Below are 17,169 nucleotides of genomic sequence, written 5' to 3'. Positions count from 1 at the left end.
CATGGCTCCTGGGGGGGGTGGCTCCCGCCACTACTTGCACCCCAGGAGCAGGGGAAATGCCCCCTGGATCTGCGCAGGGTGGGCAAGCTGGCTGGTGCTGGTGCTATGCAGCTCTTCTCAGCAGGGGATGGGCTTGGAGTGGGTGCTGGGAGAAGCTGCAGCCACCCCTAATTTCACCACAGCTCTGCTCCCAGCCCCGCACCACCAGTTGCAGCCTGTCTCCATGTCCCGTCTCCACCCACGTACTGGGAAGAGCTGAGGCTGAGCTGCATGGCTGGCAGTGGCAGTGGTGCTGGGAGCAGAGCTACAGCAAAATTTGGGGTGGCTGCAGCTGCTCCCAGTGCCACCAGTGCCTGCTCCAAGCTCAGTCCCCACTGAGAAGAGCCATGTATTGCCAGCTGCAACCTGCCCACCCGCCCTGGGAAGATCTGCCTCCCCTCCTCCCAGGGTGCAAGCAGCAGTGGGAATTACACCCCCCCAAGCTACACCTCCATCCTGCATCCCTGCCCTCCTGGGTAGTGCCTGACCACTCCCTCCCTCACTGTGGGGGGCATTGATCTGCCCCCCAGTACCCCTTTCCTCCCCCCTCCCTTTCCACCACACCAGACTTACCACCAGTAGGGAGCTGTATCAGATATCGGATCGGTATCAGTCGATATGCCTCCTTAAATATTGGCTATTGTATCGGCCCCCAAAATCTCTATCAGTGCACCCCTAGCTACTATTGTTAGAAAAATTGAGTAACCTACTTTGTAGCATCTACTATTAGGGTGTGCAAAATGGGTCATATTCATTTTAGATTCAAATTTGGCCCAAATTGGGGACAGTGATTCGCTTCGTTGATTCAGATCATTGTCCCTGATTCGATTCAGCCAAATCTGAATCTGAAGATTCAATGCTGATTCAGAGAATCAGCGATTTGGCCATAGACACAGCTTTAAATGTTTTCTCTACATATCTTGCTACACCTGTAGCAGGTGCAGTTTGTAAATGCTGTGATGCTGGGGTGGATAGAGTGTCCCACAGGAGCATGGGGGAGGGAGGCAGGGGGCCTGCATGCTCGGCAGCAAACCCAGAAGTGGACCAGAAATATTTCTGGTATACTTCTGGATCTTCTGCTGAGCTCCCAGGCCCCACCCCCACACACCCCTCTGGCACAGTGATCCGCCATGGGGGGGGGCAGGTGCCCCCCCAGACTCAGGAGGCACCAGTCACCATGGCCACCCAGTGCACTCCCCGGCAGACCCAGAAGTGGACTGGAAGTGCTTCTGGTCCACTTCCAGGTCTGCTGCCTACCACACTGGGGAGTCCCCTGTGCTCCTGTGGGATGCTCCATCCGCCCCACCATCGCAGCATTCATAAGCCACTTAGTACCTTGAGGTATGTAGAAAAAACATTTAAAGCTGTGTCTATATCCAAATTACCAAATCTCTCTGAATGGATTTGCAGAGTTCCAATTCCATTCAGAGAGATTAAAGGGTTTCTTGAATTGACTCAAATTCAGAGATTCAGCCACCGAGTCAGGCCAAATTTCTGCTAAATCGAATCAGAGGTGGAAGCTTTGCACAGCCCTATCAACTATACAGTATACAGGGAAGGTGCTAGTTATAGAACAAACCAAATGCAACAATAGGTGACAAACCTACTAGTGATAGTTCGCAAAAAACAGTCCAAAAAACATGATTAATCAGTGGGCGCGTCTACACGTGCACCCAACTGCGCAACTGTTACTTGCTTTAGCAAGTCCCAGCAGTGCACAGGTCATTTCCAACCCTACTGAGTAGAAGCAGTATGAAATAATGAACTACCACATAGTAGTGTCAGCATCACAGTTTGTGCCTGCTGATGCTATGTTGCCATAGCTTATTACTATGGCAACATAGCAACGTAACATCTCATGTATATGTGCCCTATGAAAAGGATTTTCCCTTCTCATTGCCATTGTCTTCTCCAGTAATATAGCTACAGTAATGCAAAATACCTCTCCATATTGTATTGCCTGTGTCAAATGACACATATCACCACTGCTGTTTAGAGAATAAAGATAATGCTATACATATGGCAATGGAAATAGTGACACATTTAATGCAAACAAAATCTTTTACGCAAGAACAAACAAAGGAAATTGCATGACAAAGCTCAGGGATGCTATAAGGTTTTCTAAGATTCTGCTTGGCAGTTCTTCACAGAAAACATGTTCTGTATATCAATTAGTTTAGAAGTGGCTAAAAATACAGTTGATTTGTTTTAACATTTTACAAAGAGATCTAAATAGATATTATCTCTCCCTGATGTAGACAGAGGGAAGCTGTTCTTGCCCTTTTATCAAGATAATATTTATGAGACCCATACTTCATCTTGCCCTACTCAGTCTAGACTAGTAGCCATGAGAAGAGGCCTCCACAGGATCCAGGAAAAAGGGAATATAATCTAGCCCAAAGCATTTGGCTTGTCAATACAAAAGGATATCAAAGCATTTTTCCTGCTTGAGTATATATTATCCTCAATTTGCAGGTGGAGGTATTGAAGCAACAGGATGATTATGGTCATACAACAAGTCAGTAGTACAACTAGAAGAAGAATATTAATTTCTTACATGACCTCTTTAAACTTCCCTGGGGTGGAATTCTTGACCATGCAAAAATGTCCATGTCCAATATGGTAATATCTCCCAGATGTATTTATATTTTAAGAATAACTATTTCCAGTGGTAACTCTAAAACACACCAGGGACTGAATTCTGAAGCATGGCTGAAAAACTACCACTCAGCATATTTCTGGCTTTGAAGTTTGTGTATGTGATTTGGAGTTTGCACACAGGAGCTGGTGGGCGGAGAACTTAACTGAGAACAGCCCAGTCAGAATACACAGTTACTGCAATTTAAGACAAGGCCTTACATCAGCTCCAATAAGCCCCGATTTTACAACATAGTGAAGTACATGTCAAACTGAACATCAGCAACCTCAAACTGGAGTCTCAGAGAGGAACTTAAATGCCTGTGGTCAGGTCTAAACTAAATTCAATCTAAATTTTCCACTTTTTTTCCTGTTCTTGTTCCACATTAAATAGAACATAGGACCATTGGGCTGGGAAGAATCTCATTGGTTACTGAGTCCAGTAACTTTTGTTTTATATATTTATATAGCTGTCCACTTGTTAATTTATCAGTATTAAATTCATTTCCAAACGTAAGGATTTGTTTGTTATTCTGGGTTTTCCTTTTAGTTTATTATACAGCATAACTGCCCATTCTGTATTAGATTTTTATCATAACAGCCTGCATTTTTAATAGAATTTGAGAATCCAAAGGCCAATAAATGTAAATTGTCTATACATTTGTTGGATAGCATTCAAGGTCTATACAAAAATGAATTGCTTAAATCTTTCCTCAGACTAGGAAAACGCAAAGGATTCAAATACAGTAATTAAAAGAGCAGGTTTTACAGACAAACTGTTCACTGGAGTTCAGAGGCAATTTGAAAGGTATGCAAGATCACACAATAATTTTTTTCTGTGACCAACCTAAGTTTTTATGGATCTGTTTCCCACTGTTATTGGTCCAATATTAATCTGAGACCATGCCAAGTCACAATTTGATAAATCAGCTACAGACATAAAATGGTAATCAGTTTGGTGGCATATTGTGAACATGGTACTGAGAACTTCTAAACAACAATGTGCTTCTCAATCCTGCAGCTGTTTCTAAATCTTCCTCCTAATGCCACATTTAGAACAAAATTAAGTGCAACTTTGACTTTAATTAATGTTTAAATGATAATGAATACAATGAAGAATCATAGGAAACATTCACATGGTGTTGTACAATTGATAAAAATCTAATAATGCTTTATGAATAAGTTAAGTCTCTCCAGACCCATAGACCCTAAGGCATTCAACACTCTAGTCCAGGGTCTAATCTAGGTTCCCAATGCAGGTGGCAGAAGGAGGCAGGAGACTGACTTGACATTTGCTCTAAGCCTGCTCTAGATCAAGTCTCTGCTTGTTCACAAGTACTTTATTTCATGTAGTAAAGGTCAGAATTTGGGCTCAAGGCAGGGCTATGACAGAAATGCTCAAGTGGAAACCAAGCTGGCCCTGGCATCTGTCACTTGAGATAGCTCAGAAGCAGTAAAGATGGAGAGCTAACTGGCTAGCATCTGTCCTACACCAAGGAGGTAACAGGAAGAATCTGCTGCCTGGTGGTAAGAAACTGTCACGGTGAGTTTCATGACAACCAGCCACATTCAGGAAATAAAAATGCAAACATAATTTCCATGTCACCTTGCATAAGGCCTTCTGCTAAATTCACTCCACAGGATGCAGACAGCATCTTTTCTAGCTTTTCCCCATCGAGGCAAGCCACTCATTAGTCACTTCTCTGTGACCCTGGTAAGAAACAATACCCAAAATAATGGCCTTAACGAATTTAAAAGAAAAAAGAAACTAAAAGAAATTAAATTAAATTAAATGACTTATTGGTCTTTCTTGTTCCTAACTCTTCAAAAAGATTTGCTGCTTATCTTAGCAGTAGCTGTTGATGGCATTACCGTGTATGAATTTCTTCACAGCAGACGTCACAAGTGAGGCAAACAGCATCCTCTCATGAGTCCGGTAGTAAACATTGAATGATAAAATTAATTTAAAAAGGCATCTGCTTCATTATGCGTATAGTCTGGTTATGTGTAGTAGTAACCAGTTAGATTGTCTTGCTTTTACCATTCTCCCAGGTAGCAAGGAACATCTGTGTTTGGTTTGTTTTGCTTCATTTTTTTTTTAACTGAATTTATATAAATCTTTATTAATTCTTATATTACCCCAAAAGAACAGAAGGATAAATCATATGACATTACTCAGGTTTGCATTAAAATGTGCTTATAATAACAATTCATCCTCTCTCTCTAAAAGACTGCATATTTGGAAAGCAAATATATAAAAAAAATACTGTTTTAACCTATGTTTTTGTACGAGTCTAAAGTAACAAGTAATATTTATACTGTTGATTCATATCCTTTACATGAAGATTGATATGAGGGAGATGGTGGTGGGAGAGTTTATGTGCTGGTAAATCTGGAAGATAGAACACTACCAGATTTTTAATATTTGTCCTTCTTTCTCTCCTGTCACCTGACATATAATCTGCAGGGAATGAAAATGACATGGACTCCAGGTTCAGGTCATACTATAGTACATAACCAGAGCTGGGCCAGGGTGGTTAAAAACAAATAAATAATCAAACAAAAATACTATTCACTGCCAGATTGAGGGACTAGTGACAGTTTTAAGGTGGGAGACCCCATAAGCCACTCATATACTGAGTTTGTTCAGCATACATATCCTTCACTTACTCTCGTATCCTTCCCTCAAATGCTTTTCTCCACTGATTACAAGAAAATATTTCAATCTCTTTTTCTATATATCAGGAAATTAGAGAGGAAGAAAATATATGGTTGTACTAGTGAAAACATCACACTTATGAGCAGTAGTTATGTATCTCTAGAGTGAAAGGAAAAGAAACACTACCATTTTTTCCACACTAGTTTTATTATTTCAAAAGCCAATTAAATCCATTTTGGTAATTTTAGCTTTGTTAACAGTAGTTTATTCTGAGTTAATGAAGATAGGTCTGCTTTATTATCAAATAGCACTAAAGAATATATGAACAAGATACTCTCTATGGCATTTTAATTTTAGTTGTGCTGGACTTTTGACTATAACGTTGTTATTTTGAGTATATTATAGGTAAAAGGAAATGCTTATTGCCATATACAGATATATTATTTTCAGAATTTTGGGATGACGTATACGTATAGATTAGCTGCAGTATCTATTATGCACATATTGGTCATCACTTATGCAGCCTAAGTTCAGTTTTTCTCCTGACTTCAAAGTTAGTGTCTATAATTGAAATGTTGTTCCACTGAAGGAAAGAATAATTTTTGGAAACAGCTTTATAAAAGTAATTTTTTTCCCCATGGGGTAGCCTACTTCACAAATCTTAGATATTTGTACCAAATGCTATATGATTTGTCCTCATGATTTAGTAGTCAAAGATCTGTCCTCATGAGTCTGAATTAATAAGAAGTTATTGTGTCACCATGCCTTCATTTTGATTGTCCTTTTATGTTTGGCTCATTAAAGGAATGTCAGACTAGGGCACATTCTCCAGCATAAAGAGGTGGAGCCATTTCATAAAATTGTTAGAAATGTATAGCAGTTTGATTACAATCATTTTCTTAACACCTAATGAGGTTATCTTAGGGATCTAAATCATGTCTATCTTTCCTTCCCAACAAATTTTATCAGTGTTTTTTTTTCCTTCCTGAATATACTAGAGCCATATGCTCTTCTTTTTGTGTATTTGAGAGAAATGAGAAAGGAAACAGTTGGGCATGAGGACAGGAAATGGGTCTAACATGGGATCAGCAACAATACTAGAAACCCCAATTGTGAAAGGACTTCAAACCCTCCTGTGGCTGCAGTTAAATGCTCACAGCTGAGTAAGTAATATGGAGAACAGTATCAAACATATTGACCTTCAGAATAAAGTCACAAAAAAAATCACTATAAGTTACTGCTGCCTGGAGCAGCACTAACTCATCAAAAAAATCTTTTCTGTGTTATAGAGGAGGTATATATCAATATTGGGGAATTGTCATTATAGCAGGAAATATTTATGCATAGTCCCTTATGGCACATGCACATGTTCACCAGACCTGATCTACAGTTAAAGTAAGTCATGTGATTGTAGATCAGGTGCCCACTTATGCACACTTTCACCATTGCTGGGAGCAGTGCTGGGAGTGCTACCTAAGTAAGTTGGGGGGGAGGGGGAGGGGAGAGGGAACTAGTGGGTCTGCAGGATGGAATTTGCTAGTTGGGGAAGGTTTTGGTGGGACTGGGTTGAGGGGTTGGCAGGACTGTAGTGGGGGATGTCTGTCTGGGGCTGGGGGGGGCAGAGGGCTAAAAATATTGGGGTCAGGGTTGGAGGGAGGGTAGGAAAAGTATAGCTCCAGGGCTGGGGTGAGCAACTGGGCTTTCCCACCCCCAGGGCTGAGCTTCAAATGTGTACACACATTCAGTTACATTGTGTATGAGTTAGCCCAGTCTATATACTGCACCTTCTCAGGTGACTTAAATTAGATTAAGCCAGGCATTTTTTGTCCAAGCTAAACTCCCTAAGCATCTGTACAGACTGTCACTTCATAGGTTCATAGATGTAGGTTCAGAAGGGACCTGAGCAGATCAACAAGTCTGACACCCTGCTCTGGGCAGGAATGAATACTGGGCTCATACGACCCCTGGTAAGTTTAAGCTCATATGACCCCAGCTAGGTAATTATCAAGCCTCCTTTTAAAGACTCCTAAGGGAAAACAAGGTCTCACCCATTCCTCTCTGGTCGCCGCTGATAAGTTTATAGATGGCCACTAGATACCCTCTCAGCCTTCTCTTGTGAAGGCTGAACAAGTTCAGGTCCCATAGCCTCTCCTTGCAGGGTCTGTCCTGCTGCCCCCTGATCATGAGAGTGGCCCTCCTCTGGACCCTCTTGATGCTGGCCACATCCCTCCTGAAGTGCGGCACCCAGGACTGGACACAGTACTCCAACTGTGGCCTGACCAGTGCTTCACAGAGGGGGAGGATCACCTCCTTCAACCTGCTCATGATGCATCTGTGGATACATGACAAGGTGCGGTTGGCCTTACTGACTGCATCCTCACATTGGTGGCCCATGTTCATTTTAGAATCGATAATGACTCCAACATCTCTTTCTGCCACTATGTTTTCGAGAAGGGAGTTCCCCAGCCTATAGGCATGCTGCTGGTTCTTTCTGCCCAAGTGCAGCACCCTGCACTTGAGAGTATTGAATCCCATCCTATTCACATTCGCCCACCCCTGTAACCTGTCCAGGTCCAGTTGTATCCTGTCCCTCCCTTCTAGCATGCCCACCTCGCCCCAAATCTTGGTGTCATCAGTGAATTTGAACAGGGTGCTTTTCACTCCCTTGTCCAAGCCGCTAATAAAGAAATTGAACAGTATGGGCCCGAGTACTGAGCCCTGGGGGACTCCATTGCCAACATCCCTCCAGGTCGAATATGACCAATCCACCACAACTCTCTGGGTGTGGCCCCCTAGCCAATCTGCGACCCATTTAACCATGTAGGCATCAGTGCCACAGTCGCCTAGCTTTTTAATGAGAATGGGGTGGGAAACAGTATCAAAGGCCTTCCTGAAGTCCAGAAAGACTACGTCTACCGCAACACCTGTGTCCAATGACTTTGTGACCTGATTGTAGAAGGCAATCAGGTTGGTCTGACAGGACCTGCTCCTAATGAACCTCTTGAGCATCATCCCCCCTGCTGGTCCCTCACAGATGTGCTCCTGGATTATTTTCTCAAAGAGCTTCCCCAGGACCAAAGTAAGACTAACGGGCCTATAGTTGCCTGGGTCCTCCCTCCTCCCTTTTTTGAAAATGGGGACCACATTGGCCTTCTTCCAGTCTTCTGGCACCTGGCCAAAGCACCACGAGGGCTCATAAAGCTGTGCCAGGGGCCCCACGATGACCCCTGCCAATTCCCTCAGCACCCTGGGGTGGACAGCGTCTGGACCTGCTGATTTGAAAATGTTCAGCCCCTCCAGAAGTTCCCTAACTCAGTCCTCCCAGGCCCTAGGTCTGGCAAAGTCTCTCCTGAGTCCATCCTGAATCCCATAGTTAAGTTGATCTAAGTGTAGCATCTGCATGTACCCTTAGAAGTAAACATGGTTCAACCTCCACCCTCCAGAGGAGCAGATATCTCTTGTTCCCTAGACAGTACCATGGATAAAGTAGTAGCATACCAGAAACTGTGGCTCCTATGCACAAAGTCCTCCCATTTAATATGGAAAGCACACTACTGAACCTACTAACAAGAATGTCCCACACCAATAGACACATTAGAAGAACTTAAGACTGGAATGGAATAGAACTGCTACATTCTACAAACATCAAGTTTCAAAATGTGAGAACAAAAGAGCATATGGTGAGATATGGAGAAATAATCCTTAAATTATTCTGACCCTCTTCCACTTAGAACCTTGTAAACAGCAAGTGTTTGACCTACAAACCAACAGTCTTTTGATTGAGTGGAGAGAGATGAGCACTGACACCCAAAACTGACAAAACCTAAAAGAAACTGATACTTGCCTTATAACTCCTTACACTTCTAAGGTATATCTCTGTCTCTTTAGACATTTGTCTCTAAGCCAAAAAGATATTTGAATGCATTTATTTTTAATGAAAATATGATTTTCTGAACTGAATTATATATTGAATTAGAATTCAATAGAATGAAAAATAAATATATTTCAGTCACAGTAAAACCTATTCTGTAAGTCCCATTTCCTTTACAGGGCATACAATTACCACACAAAATCCTATGTATTTCAATGCATTTGTAACTTGATACAACCATTAGCTTCTACAATGTACCATATTCTTATAAACTGCATTAATTTTTATAACTTATTCAGCATTTCAAGAAACATCAGAAAATTGTCTATGATTTTATATACAGTACCTTGAAAATTAAAAGCCTGCTTTTAGAACCTTTAAAAAAATGAATGAATAAATAAATAAATAAATAAAAGAAACACATTAAGCAATCTTAGAAGCACACCAACCCAACTGGGGAACCACGACCAAAGCAAGCCCTATAATAATATAATGACCTTTAATGAGTGTCTTGGGAAACAATACAGCCTTAGCATAAAAGACAAAGGGCAAAACCCATCATGGCTCTGCTGACACTAATTCAAAATGATTTTCAGAACAACTAAAGAATGTAACAGAGGTAATCTGATCTACCAATCTGACCTCACTTTGATTCTGGGGCCCTGCTGCTGCCATTTCTAATTGTCAAACACTCAACATTTCACATCTGCTCATATTTAATGAAAAGCCAACTCTCACCACCATTCTTTGAGTTAACTAGCTCTGTCAAGATGGCATCATACAACCCCTCCACACTACAAGGAAAACACAGTGATTTCTATTGAAGCCCTGCCAGTGGAATTTTGTATGTATATATATTTTCTTTTAATTGGAAAAGAAAGGCTTATGCTGGTTCATGAAGGGCTTGAATTAGTATTGATTTTTCTTACTTATTATTAGTGGTCAAAGGTGAATAGTCTCATATGAGGAAGAATGATATCTCTTTTGATTTGATGGAGTGACGATCCGGGGAAAAGGCCCGTGAAACAGAGGATGTTAAAAATTCTCAAAGCTGTCAATACCACTTAGATTTCAGAGTGCAACATGGACCTAAGATGTTTCTCAACAGTTTTGCTGTTGGGGGCAATAATATCATACACTGGAGTTTTTGGCTGAATGGGCAATGCAATCAAAAACATTTTTTCCCACCCTCAATAGCCTTAAGTGAACTAGAAAGCTACAGTAACCCTTCAGCTTATGGATTCTCTTTTTTTTCCCAGATGCTACTAATGGTAGAAATTTCACCCATTTGTAGGGGACATATTCATTTAGCCCTGTCTGGTAGCTGTTAACACCAGTGCCTCAACTCAGCTGCATAATCCCTTTGCACTAGCCTGTACTGATGCAAACAATTTCATATGCTGTGTTGTTGCAGAGACTAAGAAACATTTTCAGTAACAGTATTTGCAGTACCTCGCAATTTTAATGTACTAGGAAGTTCTCAATCATCCTTTTAAGCACAGCTTTTCTCTTTATAACACTGAGGTGGAACTCATTTAGGAATGCCAACTCTTACTACCAAGCAGAGGGCAACTCTTGGAGGCAATGTACTTAATGTGACTGACTGAAAAATAGGGACTTTCAAATACTGATACCTATACACATATACAGAGAAAGGCTTTTTGTATCAGCTTTTCTCCAAGACTCCATTAGGTTCTGTTTTCAAAGGGACAGATTTTAAACATAAAAGTGTGCGTGTGTGTGTGGGGGGGGATTGTATTTGTTTCTGAATTAATAGATCAATGGCCAAGATAGGTAAAGTAATTCAGCAGCTGGACTATACATGGGAGGCATCAAAAAGATAACTTGAGGCATACTCCACTAACCTCACTGTATTTTGAGTGCTTGTGGCAGTTTCTGTTTGTCATACCATTGAGTATGAGGATATCATGTTTCCTGATCAAAATTGCATTATTTTTACCAGATTACTCTGTTTTAGCTTTATTTAGGTGTCAATTTCACCAATCCATTTGGATAAGGAAAAGGAAAATAGTCCTTGTCTGAGACATAGTTTTGCCTGTTATGGACATCTGAATTGGGCAGATAAGGGGGCAGCTATTTCATTACTAATCTTCCTCAACGCTGTCAACAAAGCACTGAAGAGACAGGGGTAGTTGGGGCTCCCTAGCGAAAAAAATTAATGCTCACTTGCATTATTCCTATTTCTCTCTCCTTCTTCTCCCTTCACTTTCCTGCTTCCTCACTTTCAGGACAACAGAAAAGCATTTAAGGCTTATTCCTAACAAATGCTGATCACAGTCCCCATGTAGAAGTAGAATCTATCATTCTTTTTTTATATAGTCTGTAAAGGAGTCAGAAGCTTGAATCAGGGTAGCCTTATTAAAGTACAGTACTAAATTGGTACGTCTAAGTTTCTTAATCCTTCTAGAGAGTCCATCTAAAAAAGGACTTCATTCATTACTGAAAATGAAGGGTAACAAGGAGCAAGACTAAAGAAAATGACAGGAATATGAAATATAGCTTTATCTACATAGTATATAAGACGTAGGGAATTTCCACTTCTTGTTATATGCTATTCAATCCCAAAAGTATCAGAATTGCCCATTGAATAACTTTATACTACTTTGTGTCTGTAGTCACAGATTTAGATACACCCCCCACTATTAATAAAACATTTACTGAACTGTTTGATTAATGACCATTTATACTGTATGCATGAAATAAAAACAAACATATCACCAAACTGCACTAGTAAGGTCCTACATGCTACTGTAAAGTTGCACATTCTAAGGAACACATGAAGCTAAATGAAAAAATTAAATGGGGGTATTAAAAATTGGAAAATATAAATTTAGTGCTGTATTAAAATGTTTTGAAAAAAAGCACCAGCCCAGTAAAACTCACAGAACTACAATGTACGACACAAGACTGGGATGATACCACAGACACCACAGACATGGAACAGCATGTGTTGGTGTTAAAACTTACAGGCACGTAAACTGGTGGAGCAATCATTAACAGAGACAGAAGAAAGTGGGAAGGCTCTCTCAAGGGTGTCCATATTACTATGTACACTGCCTGACATGCAAGAGCAGTCACGCTCAGAGCGTCCGCAATCAAAACAACATGCCAGTTTCATTCTCTTGTAGATGGACATCTTGGCTATAACCATGTGTTGGATGGGAGGAGAGGAAGAGCAGCAGGTTAATGGCAAGGTTATATATATAACAAGGCAACTGGAATGTAATTTAAGGGATTTAATACAGGCCTTAGTTTATGTTAACAGTCTTGACCCAGGAAAAAAAATGCAATGAGATTATTGATAACAGTTTGGCTGTACATTAAAAGTAGGGAAAGGATAAAATATTCTTGATATTCTCTCTAGGTCATATAGAATGACCACAAACATAAAAGGAATTACTGATTACAACCAGGTTTGGGATTTAAAAAGAGCATAAATAAAAGCAGAAAATCCTAAGAACATCTTTTTCCTCTGGCACAATTAACGCTTCTGGCCAAAGAGAAAGAAAAAATTGAAGTTGCTAATCAATAAAATAATTTGGACCTGTACTGCTTTTGGCAATCATCAAAAGTATTTAAAAAGGCATACACACACACACATATATATAAATATATATATATCCTCAAAAAAGTGCTAATCATTTCTCAGAATCAAACAGTGCCAGGGTAATTTTTCATTGCATTAAATTACAAGTTATTGCAGAATTACAAGTCTTCATAAAACTTCCTGAAAGATTTAGTGAATTTACATTATGCCTTCAGGAACTGAAATTGACTCTTGACAGAATACCAAAATTTGTGCGTATAAGAGACAGCTAGTTAGACAAATATGTTTCTCTTTATAGTCAGTTCACAAATAAGGCATCACCAAAAGTACACAGAACATAGGCTCACTGGAACATGCAGAACCAATCATAGGCATATTTTCTGCTCTGAAAGGAACTGTCTTAAAGTATCAACGCAGGAAGCAAATAAACAAATACATAATTAAAGGTGAGCTAACATTTCGAGCTAACATTTCAAGAGTTCATTTAAATCTTTTGAACAAGGCAATGATACTCAAGCAGGAAATGACATTAGTTTTGATAAGTATTTACAAGACATTTAAAAAAGAGCTTTATTTATAAACTACTCCAAAGTATCTTTATCCATTTTTGTTACCTTATGCACAATTAAGTTCATATCTGAAGATGAAAATAAATGCCACTTAAAATTGTTTCACATGTTGCACTGACCTATCATTGTTGGTAATGGCTTAGCATGAACTGGCTTAGTTATACTGACACCACAACAGAATGTTGACAGCCAAAAAACAAACCTTCAAAAGCAAATGCAGCCGAAAAGGTAATGTTGCTTTGGTCTGTGCCTTCAGTAGCATTTCTTTTTTTTTTTTTTTTTAGCCATTACAGTAGAAATATTAATTTAAAAGAACAGTCCTTCAGTTTCACTGTTTTTGAATGCTAGTGTAAAAGAGAGATTTAAATCTCTCAAATGGGTCAAGTCCTGTTCTAAGGCCTTTATGACTTGCCATACAATATTTTGTCAAGCAAGGGTAATATTATGATTGTGGAAAACAGGCATTGAGGGAGATGAATGAGTGATCTCTTCAGCAGCGACTCCATTCCTCTAAAACTTTGCTCACGTTTCTAGTAGCATGTTCTTTAGCATCCTAGTAGTATTATCTTACAGCTTTTCAGAAAGTCATCATGCAGCATCAGGCTTATTCAGTGCATGGTACATCATTCCTGGGTTTTTAGTATAAAGGGTTCCACTGCAGCTTTTGATACACACAAGATCAGACTACACAGAAAATTCAAAACAGCATTTGTTCCATCCATGGTTTCCCTCTCTAATTCTCCCCAACACAAGCTTTTAAAACTAACAGTTGGGCAGAAAAGAGTTAAGTATTTGGATTCTTCCATTATACCTATTTTTATTTTATTATTTTTCTTTTCACCCTACCAAAAATAAAGAAAAATACACAGCATTAATCAGAAACACACTAATAGTAGATAAGGGGAAAAAAGAGATACCCATTTGGTTTTAAATTCAGCTGTTTTGAAGGACTTTTTCTAATCAAATGCTGGAGCGAAACATGGTACCCAAATTTTCTAATGCTATGTGGTTGGTTAGTAACAGTCCCTGGATTTCATTTACTTGAAGCCACATTTTGTTAGCAGGCAATAATAAAATGAGATACATTTATTAAAATAATAATAATAAAAATCAACCTTAAAAGGAAGGAGAGTTGGGAAGCAAAACTTTTTGTAACATTTTCATTAAGGTTAAACCAGTGAAGTAGGAAATTTAAACCCTTTAAGCCAAAAAGGGAAAGGATGCAAATTACATCTTGAAATTGACACTTTTCAGGGACTGTTTTTAACTAGTATTATTGGTTGTTCTGGAGATCATGCATCATTTTAATATTTCGTATTATTAACATGCAGAAAACAGGCTTGAACCTGGTATTGTATGTAGCAAAAAGGACTTGCTATAAGGGTTTTAACCAGTATATAAGCAATTGCATATCAGAGCAATACATTTTGTAAAGAAAACATGCTGTTACTCTTCATTCCTGTTACACAGTCATTGTTACACTCATACCGAATACAATACTGAAATAAATTAAAGGAAAAAAAAACATGGAATATTAGTAAGGATGATTAGTGAAAGGATCAAAGACAAGACAGAAATGATTAAAGATGGTTCAGCCACACACATACTGTTTCCTGTTAAACCGCCATAAATATTAACAAAAAATGGTAATCAGCAGAGAGATAAGGACTCTTGTACATCCCTTTGGATGTTTAATTCCTATGACAACTGTAGTTGCCATGTAATAATCCAGTCATAATTTACCACTTACTTGTAGAAAAGATCTGGATGCAGAATGAAACTGTTATTTGCTGTTCTTGTGAAATAAAAAACACGACATTTTTCTTCATCTCTGTAAGTTTTTGATGAATTAGTAGGAAGAAGGGAATAACCATGTCTTCCTCCTTGGCCTGTTTGGTATGTTGAAAATCCCAAACCATTTATTTTTTAAAAGTAGCCATGGAAGTACATCCAATCAAGAACTGAAACTTTTTTTCGGTAAAAAAAAGATGTAGTTTATCCCCAACCATTATCCTCTTTACCAGAGGACTGACTTGAAAAGAAACATAATAAAGTAAGATTTATGTTTGGGAAAATGGCTTACAAAGAACAAAAAGTATTTCAATTTACATACATATTTTAATATTTCTGCTCCAGTTTTTAAACAAGCTAACCTTCATTCTTACTTTGGTGGGAAAAGCTATAGGTCTAGGATTCTAGCAACCCCTCTTCTGGTTATATAGAACTGCAACTTGTAGATAAAATATTGACAAGAAAGAACATAGTATTATTGATATCTAAAGTATATAAAATTCACAGTTATAGGGAACACTTCCAGAGGCAAAGATGATGAAGGGAAGTTAAAGATTGGTCTTTGAATAAGATGGCAAATAACAGTTCCTTGTATAAAACAAGCAGGACTAATTACCCCTTTTTCCTCTGTTGATTACTTTTTTGTTGTTGTTACCATAAGATGTTCCCAGTCCTAGTACTCCACCCATCCCTACCAGTAGTTTTTTCTCATGGACCTCAATGGTAACAAAAGGTAGATCTATGAGGACATCTAGTGGATCTCTTCAAAACAACAGTTGGTTAAAGAGGCTGGAGGTTTCTTGACTGGCATTGAATAAAAAAGGGGCCAACTACTATTAAGAATTGAAATGGATATAATGTCATTTCAATTCATCAAGTTCTTATGAACCACAGCAAGAATAAAACGACAAAAAGGTAGACTTTACAAAAAAATTATGGTGGAAAGCAACCAGTTAAAGGTTAAAGGACGACCAGATTGATTTGATTGCCTTTTGGCGACGTTGGTTAACATCATCAGTCTAAAAAATTGAAAGGGTTTCCCACAGCATGATTTCAGTTTTCTTAAAAATACAGCAGCATGTCTTAAACTGATTGTGACAATTGATTTTCTCTTAACACAACAGGCAAAGCTATCTCTCTGTCATTTCACTGTGTTCCAGGACAATTTCAAGACAACCAAGTGCAAGCTACATACTATTTTGCAATTTTTGCAAAGTTCTGACATTAAGTGATGTCAGTCACAGGCAATTGGTACCTGTTTCCTATAATTCACATGGTGTTCTTGGTTTTCAGTCAAAATTGCAGGAGCAGCAGGTGATGTGAGTGGACAATCTGCACATTCTATTATATTTTAGTAACTTTAAGAATGCTTTGAGTTAATGACATTTTTATAGACCAATTCATTTGCATATATCTTCATGACCCTTCCTTCATTATCTTTAAGAGTAGCATGTAGTCAGTGTTGCTCTTAATTTTCTCTCTAAATGAGCTTAAACTATGAGAAAAAAAGAAGAAGCAAGGCAAGATCACATATCTATTATTATGTGTCTCTTTTTTCAGCTTGCTGAGTCCTTGAACTCAGAAAAATAGCTACGTAAAAATGAAATTTAATGTTTACCCTCTTTAGCCTCAGCATTGTTGACAAGTGTCAACTCAGCCACTCGTTTGTTTGGAGCAATTTTGTAAGTAATTATGTTCATTATGAATTATGGGCAGAAATACTGTTAATTAGATGACAAACAAGGGGTCATATGAGCCCAGTATTCTCTCCTGGCTAGGACAGGGGGTCAGACTTGATGATCTACTTAGGTCTCTTCCGACCCTACATCTATGAAACTACACAATTTGCAATTGCAATCAGACAAGATTATATTGCGTCTCTTGCATTATCAGCTAAATCAGTGGTCTCCAACCTTTTTGGATAGGAGATCAGGTTTTTAATTAAAAAGGAACCCAAGATGTACCTTCCACCTGCCCCACAGCTCAATCTGTGGGGAGGGAAGAGGGGGGCAGATCAGGGTGGAGGGATAAAAAA

General features: G+C 39.1%; 1 protein-coding gene across 4 annotated transcripts in view; it reads right to left on the bottom strand.

The window, feature by feature from the left end:
- Positions 1 to 17,169, bottom strand: part of KCNMA1 (potassium calcium-activated channel subfamily M alpha 1) — a 1,434,006-nt gene that overhangs the window by 249,655 nt on the left and 1,167,182 nt on the right. For 2 of the 4 annotated variants that reach the window (XM_019502361.1, XM_019502364.1), the window contains one exon: positions 12,195 to 12,368. The exons of the other annotated variants lie outside the window; for them this stretch is intronic. In XM_019502361.1, the coding sequence (XP_019357906.1) occupies positions 12,195 to 12,368 (174 nt within the window). The remainder of the gene's footprint in view (positions 1 to 12,194; positions 12,369 to 17,169) is intronic. 4 annotated transcript variants of the gene reach the window in all.

The sequence above is a fragment of the Gavialis gangeticus genome, unplaced genomic scaffold (assembly GCF_001723915.1).
Source record: "Gavialis gangeticus isolate Ggan-Ray unplaced genomic scaffold, GavGan_comp1, whole genome shotgun sequence".
Taxonomy (NCBI): domain Eukaryota; kingdom Metazoa; phylum Chordata; order Crocodylia; family Gavialidae; genus Gavialis; species Gavialis gangeticus.
The sequence above is the reverse complement of the archived record's forward strand: the minus strand, read 5'-3'. Positions and strand labels throughout refer to the sequence as shown.